Below are 9,041 nucleotides of genomic sequence, written 5' to 3' on the forward strand. Positions count from 1 at the left end.
ACTCCAAACTTTCTATATTAGGAAAGAAAAATACACTTGTGAGGAGTGTAAAATAAGATTTTTGAAGTGCCAATAACAACCTTCCTTTTATAAAAATATCAAAAATTAATAATATATTTTTATAAAGTCATAAAATAAAAATAAGATTATTTTATTATTTTATAATAAAAATAATAATATTTTAATAAAATTGACTAGGCTATTTTTTGTTAGGGGTGGAGATGCAATTGGCTTATTACTGTTCATTGGGGTCTATCATTGTTCACTAAGTGGATTAAATAGGTTAGGTGCTTGCGCATTTTTTTTAGGGGTGGACTTGCTCTAAGATAGTTTAAAAAAAAAAGGTAGAACAATCTATTGACACTAGAAAACAATCGCTTAAATCAAAACAAAATTTAGCACTCACTGATTGCAAGTTTAAAAATGTCATTATTAATACGTAAAAATAGCTACAAACATAACGTTCACTAAATAATCAAAAGACACTAGAAAATAATCACTTAAATCAAAACAAAGTTTAGCATTCACTGATTGCAAGTTTAAAAATGTCATTATTAATACGTAAAAAGAGTTACAAACATAATGTTCATTAAATAACAAAAGCAATTCAATATTAAACAACCAAACATAACAAAAGAACTTCAAAACTCTAACTTTAATGTTTCACTTGAATATATAACATTATTATAAATAAAATTGAAAAAAAAAATCCCTTTTTAAGGTGTTCACCTTATTATTGACACTCAAAATATCTTATTGTACTCCAAATTTTTATCTTTAGAAAGGAAAAAAAATTACGCTTATAAGGAGTACATGATGATATTTTAAAATGCTAATAAAAGCAATTTTTAAATATAGAACATTAATATATAAATATTAGATGACAAAATTTTTTGGACCCTTTCAAATTTGGAGCCTTGTACGACTGCACATTTCGCTCTCCCTCAATGCCCCTCTGTGTAAATAGTTCAGAACTTCAAGAAATAAACCGCAAAAATGTTTATAAAATCAAAGTACTTGGTAGGCTGAATTACCGAATACAAACCTTATATTACGATAAACTTGTCACTTGCCAAGAGCTTTTTCTTCCAATTCTTCATAAACGTGATTCGATTCCGAGAAAACCATAAGATAATAAGGAGAACGTGCGGCTAAGATTCGTAAGAAGGTGATGAGAAATATGGATATACATGGAGGAAACAAAGTCTGCACGGGCTAACTGATATTTTCAAACTATTAATTCACGTGTTCAGAGAATGTGCTTTCTGCAGGTTCTGCACTACCGGCCTTAATTTTTCAAGATTTACAGCTTTAAATATATATATATATATACAGGGAGCTTAAGGGGAGGGATCCCCATTTTTTCAAAAAAAATGGGGACACGCTCCCCACCGTTAGATTGACTTTAATGAAATTGTGTGGTTGAGATTAAAACACAGACCATAAAATCTCAACCACAGGATTTCATTTAATTCAAATCCAACGGTGGGGAGCGTATCCCCATTTTTTTGAAAAAATGGGGATCCCTCCCCTTAAGCAATTCCTATATATATATATATATATATAACTATTACATGTAACATCACTTGCTATACACATTTCAGATATTACATATATATATAAGAACCTTCAAAACTCCAAAAATAACTAATAATATCTAATCTAATTTGCTTCATTTGGTTTTTAGAGAAGCAATCAATAGAAGGAAACCTTAATTCTCCTCTTAATTAATTAACCCTAAGCTGAAATCCCTTTCCCATGTGGAAACGATGATCTAACCCTAAACACATGCTCTTCACCGGTGCATTTATCAACCCTCACAACCCAATGACTCTTTTTTCCAATCATTTTTGCAGTATCATTTTCTGCTGCTATTCTTGTAACCAGCAACCCTCCTCCGATAGGCAACAACTGAGTCCTTGATCCGCCGGACCGCCATGACCCTTTTCCGAAAGCGTTATGCCCCACAACAGTAGCTCCGTTTTGCTTCCTCCCCACCTGTACCGCTCTAAGAACTGCCTCGTGGTTCTTGAGGTTGCAATCGATAAGCACGAAATCCGCCTCCTTGTAGTAATTTAAAAGAAGATTTTGAGCTTCTCCAATAACAAACTCAATGTGACAAACGTTGACGCCGAGGACTTTTTCAGACAAGTGTAATTCTTCGTTACTGCGAAGAATGCATACAACTCTGCCGCCAGTTTGCTGAGCAGCGGCAGCTAGGGCTAGGGTTTTGGAGTCGGCAGCTCCAGCGCATGCAACAACCATTAGCTTTGCATTGTTGCCCGCTGCTAGGGCTGAAATGAACTCGATCACATCTGGCTCGTTTGCCTTCTGGCCCTGAATTAAAAACACAAGAAAAAACCGGTTAGAAGTGATCGTATTAAACAGAAAAATCTGACATAAAAGTTCCTAAAACTGTAGAAAAAAAGAGTTTGGAAAATAATGTAAAAGAAGACTCACCATTTTGAGGGTTTTGAGGTAGGCTTTTGTGGCATTCTCAGCAGACCAGCGAGCCATGTTGCCCTTTGTATGTGTAGTTATGAGTAAAGCTCTAGATCTTCTTTTCTCTCAAATCCCAACGTTTTAGCTTCAAGTTTGCTGGGGATAAAATATGGAAGGCTGACATATATATAGGGGGCACAGTGGCAATCCAACTGGCCATGTTTGAAAATGTTTATATCAAAAATTAACAAGTTCCAACTAGGAAAGTAGGATTATATAATTATTGTCCTTTTAGTACTAGTTTGTCTGGAAAAACGATGGGCTAAACCGTGTTAGTTAAACCGTGTGTTAATATATATGAGAGTGCTTATAACTTCACTGTAAGAGCTTGACTCTCATCGTTTTGTATAAACTTTATAAAAATTGTAGAATTTTCGAAATAAACTGTCAAATTTTCCTCTTGGTTAATAAATTGAAAGAGAAAAGAAAACTAATATTGACTAAAAAAGGGTTCTATTATTGACGGGAAAAAAAGGAAATTATGAACAAGATATGAATAGGATTTTCCTCTTGGCTAATCTTCCCGTTGAAATATATAGAGCTTGCTTAGTTAGTTAATGACTAATTAGATGAGTTTCCAGGAGGCAGCTCATTAACGTTCAAGCAAACATCGTATATTTATTTTTTATATATAGGAAGTGTATTTTAATATTTGATGGCAAATATAAAATTAAACTTGCACGATGCCAATTATTTGGCTCCAAATAATCATTGATTAGCTGTAATGCCTTATATTGTAGAGACAACATAAGTTGAATATTACATAATACATATACTAGGAGAGCCCCCATGTTATCCGAGGCAAAAAACCAACAAACTTGGCAGTCCTCTATTTGCAAATTAAACTTTATATATTTTAGGGTTAAGCTCATATGAACTTCCCAATCTTTAGAGGTAAGTTCAAGTTGGTCACAATTTTTTTAAAACATTTTATATAACTACCTAGCATTTTAAAAATTAGTCATTCTTTAGGTTATTAGCGTTTAACTTGGCTAAAATGGGTCTATTTGAGGATTCAGAACTCTAAAATGATGTGTTAGTGAAAATTAATTAGTTTCAATACATACCATCGCCTGACATTACTGACATCGTCAATTAACGACAGTGACGTAATTAACTTGACCCCGGGGACCTAACAAGTGTTTATTTTTGTAAACGTTAGGTAGTTATTTGGAATGTTTTAAAAGGTTGACACAATTTTGAATCACCTCTAAAAGTTTGATAGTTATTCGTACTTAACTCTATAATTTAATTAACATGTTTTAGCAACATACACACTACACAAAACACATGCAGTCCTCTTGCGTACAACCTACTTAATTTATGCATATCACTTGATTTTCTATGGTATTAGAAGCTGTTTGAAAATGAATTTTCTAAACTTGATATTAACACATAGAATCCCTATAAACAACTATGTGGTTAATTAATCATAATTAAATATAGTGCAAGAGGTCTCGTCCTTGCCTGCAGAAATGACAACACAGATCTGGATCCGATCAAGTTGTTTCCCTAACAAGCACATCATAACAGAGCAACACAATACATAAAGTCTCGTTGTCCATCTCTTGCAGTGTAAGTCTGTAAGATGCTCCATCCTCTGTCCAGTCCTGCTAGAGTGATCAGACGACAGAGAGACGATGAATGTATGAATGCGTTCGTGTGGTCGAACCAATTTGACCTAATATTTTAACTGTTGTCGTTGTTAATTATAATATGAGTGGATGATATCATGAATGGACGATATAGTTAATATGTCTTAATCCTAGAAATATTAATACAAAACGAATATATATAGTTATAACTTGATTAGTAGAATAACAACATCATGTAACGGTGTATCTGAAACACCGACAAGTCTCTCTCGAGCTCGTGAAGAACACATTATGGAGCATAGGATGGGAGTACTGATCAGACAGTGATGGAAAATGGGGGAAGCATGATGGAAACAACGTGTGGGCCGAAGATTTTTTGGTTGGAGGTTGAGCAAGCTTGTAAGGGGACATTTATGTGCAACGGTACCCTTCAAAGTTGTACCATGTCTTCTTCCTTGTCTTTGTCTCTTTGCCTTGCAATCTTAGAAGTTCGAAACATGAGAAGAAAAAAAAAATTTCCAAGAACATGCTACGCGTATAATTTTTTTTTCCGTTAATCTAGGTGAACACTCTCAAAACATAAACTATCAGAAAAGTACAGACTAGACGGTTCATAACAATTCTCAAAATATCATCCTACAAAAGATTACCAATCCAAACAGGAAGTTCTTCAAGAAAACAAAAATCCATATCAAGATTGTAGCTCCAATACACGTATAATGTTCAGTGTGCATGCCATACATGTATCCAACAAGTCTAAGGGACTCTGGAGTATGGATGGATCTTCTATGCCCATACAATGTTTTTCTCTTGTATGTTCATGTACAAGGAGTATGCATGCATATGGATTTCGGTTGCATATCTGTGCGCCTTTTACTTTGGATAGACAGATCGATGCACGACGTAACAGAACAAGTGCCGGTTTTGTACTTAAGAATTCACGGAATTATCATTATGATACCATGTTAGACAACTATCAGACTCCAAAAGCTTAACAGTCAAAATCTTAAAACTATTAACAAATGAGCCAACAATGCATATCAAACTAACATGTATAATGTATGACGTGTGATTTTATAGTGTTATTTTACTAGTAAATAGCAAGGTAGTAACCATGAATTGTTTGTAGAGAATCATTTCCATCGACAATTATTTGTAGTCTCCATAAAAGCATCTCTTCTTTATTTCTTTGAAGGCATCTCTAAAATCTCTTAAGATTTGAAGCCCACCAGAACTTCTGTTTAGATGCTTTAAGCCCAGCTCCACTTACATGGCTTAACTAAATCGAGCCCAACGTACTATTTCCGGGCCTATTCCCAATGGACTACATACGGATAAGATTGCTATCCAAAAGCCCAATCACAAAAAGCCCAATCGTCCAAAAGTCGGTCTCTTCTCCCCGTAGCGTATAAATAGTTCTCGGCGATCATCGTCCGTCGTCAGCCCCCGCTCGCATTTCCACGGTTCCCAAATTTCGCCCCAAAAGCCTGCAAGAGTCGAGTCCAATCCAATCCAGATGAGCAATTCGTGCTGCTGCTGCTGCACCTGGATAGACCAAGCGAGGGTAGGCATCTTGGAGAGGTGGGGCCGGTTCGAGAGGCTCGCCGAACCCGGTTTCCACCTCCTGAACCCGTTGGCCGGTCAATGGGTCGCCGGCATCCTCTCCACCAGGATCGCCTCCCTCGACGTCCGCATCGAGACCAAAACCAAGGTAATTTTATCATCTCTGCTCGAAATTCGTACTGCAAAAGCAAGAATTTGGAGTAAATTGTGAATTTTTTTTGGTGTTTGAATTGAAATTTTTTTTGTGTAATTTTGGGCAGGATAATGTGTTCGTGCAATTGGTGTGCTCGATACAATACAGGGTAGTGAGAGAGAACGCCGATGATGCGTTTTATGAGCTGCAAAACCCCAAAGAGCAGATTCAAGCTTATGTATTTGATGGTAATTTTACTATATTGGTTAATTGGGGTTTCAATTGTTACGCTAGTAATTGAATTGAATTGAATTGAATTGGTGTGCGTAGTGGTTAGAGCTCTGGTGCCGAGAATGACGTTGGACGAGCTCTTTGAGCAGAAGGGTGAGGTTGCGAAAGCAGTGTTGGAGGAACTTGAGAAGGTAAAATTTAAAATGATGAGATGAAGTGTTTACTGTACTCGTGATCGTTTTGGGTGGAATGCATGATTGTTACTATTTTATCGTATCAATGCTTTGAATTGAATGAGTTTGAGTTCAATTGGATTGTTGTGATTGCTTCTCACCCGTTTGTTTCGAGCAAATTTTGTTCTTTATTGTTATGTTTCGTTCTCTCATAAACTTGTTATGCAAGAAATGTTTTGTTTTACATGATTTCTTACGTTGTATGCTGAAATTTCTGATCAGGTTATGAGAGAATATGGATACAGCATAGAGCACATACTGATGGTTGACATTATACCTGATGCCTCTGTCCGCAAGGCAATGAACGAAATCAATGCAGGTCATTGTCTTTGATTTTTCTTTCCCTGATTTTACTCATGGACATAGTTTCTGCTTGTATGTGTGGTAGGGTGACACATGTTTTGGGAGTTAGTATATTGTAGGACTGGAAGTTTTGGTTAGCCCTGGGTTTTGAGAACAAACATTTGGAATGGTTATGTGCTATGGTTTACTCAGTTGCGTCTCTTCGATTTTTGTACAGAAGTGTGATACTCGTGACATTCTGACAAGATATTCTTATAACATATCTGGCCTCATAATGTTTGGATTCTGCTGTTTATGTTTAAGCTGTAATTACATCTGAATTTGCTTCATGAAATTACTTTATATGTTGGAGCGAGCAAACGTTGCTTTTCTTAACTTTTGGAACATTATTCACCCAGACTCAAAAGTCATCGTAGAAGCTCAACTTATTTGTTATATGTTCTTGGTTAGCTCAAAATGTTGAATTGTGCACACTGGTCGGTGATTTGCAGTTTTAATATATGTTAATGGCTTGTAATTAAAGGCTCATTCTTGTTTATATACTGAAAAATGGAGCATCTGTACTGCAGCTCAAAGGCTCCAGCTTGCCAACGTATACAAAGGAGAAGCAGAGAAGGTGCTTCAAGTGAAAAGAGCAGAAGCTGAAGCCGAGGCCAAGTACCTTGGTGGAGTTGGTGTTGCCAGGCAGAGGCAGGCAATCACCGATGGATTAAGAGAGAACATCTTGAATTTCTCAGGCAAGGTGGAAGGCACCTCGTCAAAGGAGGTGATGGATATGATTATGATCACTCAGTACTTTGACACGATGAAAGACCTTGGGAACTCATCGAAAAACACGACAGTTTTTCTACCGCATGGTCCGGGTCACATTCGGGACATCGGTGATCAAATACGCAACGGACTAATGGAGGCATCTAGTGCTCAGCTAAATGCCGAGTAAATATGACCTTTTGGACACCAACGGGTTAAGGTTGTTACATAAGACAGTTTATAACTTTACGTAATCCGATCGGATTCGTTTAATTTTGTTTGCATTTCTTTTGGAATGAAGATCATGGTGTTCTTACACCATGACGATGATGTGAATATATGAAGAAATCATAATGCAGCCCAATATATGTACAGCTCTAAATGAAGTATTTATTTTGTTCTAAATTGTTGAGTTCCGGCACGTTTTATATCCTGTATCGTGAGTTAACAAAGTGGGCTTCACCTGTTTAAACTAAGGCCCATGGAACAAGAGTCCATTGTATTCTGGACTAGTTCATTTGATTGGGTTGGGCCTCAGGTAGCACAGAAAGGCCCAAATAGAATATTTGTCATGAATTGTTTTTTTTTTTGTAGATATATATGATAAATTATTTAGTGTGATTCTCAATTGTCACGTGGCGTTGCGGCGTTATGAATCCATGTGTTATAATATGTTGGACAATATTGATAAATTATGGGCCAATATTGTACTTACAATGCTTGTAATTGCATGAATCGATTGGTAGCATTACCTAACAACGTGACGATTTTCCTGAAGCTCTCGTGACGTAGGAGCACAGAGGTGGCATAATTATCTTTTGTTCATCTTCAGGACTATGCTTGTGCCATGTCGATGATATATAGCACAAAATTCAAAGATGGAATTGTGTAGGACAAATGGGTGGCATACTAGCAATCCAATACGACCGCCCTAGTCTAGCTTGTAGACCTAACTCGACCTAAAACATTTATTCGGCTCCACACAAATGTTGTGTCGTAGGCAGGCCATAACCAAAGAAAAAGTAAACCTAAAGTTTATTACTTAATCAACCTACTAATTATAAAAGCGAATATTTTTTTATTACCACCATAATTCATGTTGATATTCACCGTCAATTTATCATTATTAAATACGTTTAAATTTCGAGATTTATGTATCAGATATACTCAATTCTCAAAACTTAAATTCATCGAATGGTGAGACAGCGTGTAACAACCCACATCGTCCAAATGAATGGATCACATAAGCCTTATATGTATATTCTCATCTTACCTAGCATTAGGTATTTTGGGAGCTCACTGGTTTCGGGTTCCATCGGAACTCCGAAGTTAAGCGAGTTCGCGCGAGGGCAATCGCATGATGGGTGATCCACTGAGAAGTTCTCGTCTGAGTTCCCATAAACAAAACCGTGAGGGCGTGGTCGAGGCCCAAAACGGACAATATCATGCTATGGTATAGTCAAATTCAGGATGTGGTGGGGACCCGGATTGAGATGTGACACAGAAAGTGATAAACAATACCATTATTTGAAGACGGTGAGCAAGAATACATCCATTATAAAAAGCGTTAGGGTTAAACGTGGAGCAATTAGTAAAACCCTTTTGCCCAAAAAATAAAGTAGAATAATACGTTTAGGTGGCCAACTTTGAGTGGTACAGAGATGTAATCATAAAATTATAGGGAATATTTAGAGGGGGATTTTTTGTAATGATAATGTATGATGACTATCA

At 36.5% G+C, this 9,041-nt stretch overlaps 2 protein-coding genes across 2 annotated transcripts; one reads left to right on the forward strand and one right to left on the reverse strand.

Annotated features, from left to right (window-relative positions):
* Window positions 1-1,549: 1,549 nt before the first annotated feature.
* On the reverse strand, window positions 1,550-2,602 carry LOC103439520 (uncharacterized). Its single transcript, XM_008378080.4, has 2 exons — window positions 2,461-2,602; window positions 1,550-2,337 (listed from the first exon to the last, which is right to left on the reverse strand). The coding sequence occupies exons 1-2, from the start codon at window positions 2,515-2,517 to the stop codon at window positions 1,738-1,740; spliced, it is 657 nt and encodes a 218-aa protein (XP_008376302.1). The 5' UTR covers window positions 2,518-2,602; the 3' UTR covers window positions 1,550-1,737.
* Window positions 2,603-5,439: 2,837 nt separating this feature from the next.
* LOC103439509 (hypersensitive-induced response protein 4-like) lies at window positions 5,440-7,715 on the forward strand. The gene is made up of 5 exons (XM_008378070.4): window positions 5,440-5,808; window positions 5,921-6,041; window positions 6,124-6,215; window positions 6,480-6,576; window positions 7,130-7,715. Exons 1-5 carry the CDS (start codon window positions 5,614-5,616, stop codon window positions 7,498-7,500), a joined length of 876 nt encoding a protein of 291 aa, XP_008376292.3. The 5' UTR covers window positions 5,440-5,613; the 3' UTR covers window positions 7,501-7,715.
* Window positions 7,716-9,041: the final 1,326 nt, after the last annotated feature.

Source organism: Malus domestica, chromosome 01 (assembly GCF_042453785.1).
Source record: "Malus domestica chromosome 01, GDT2T_hap1".
Lineage (NCBI taxonomy): Eukaryota > Viridiplantae > Streptophyta > Magnoliopsida > Rosales > Rosaceae > Malus > Malus domestica.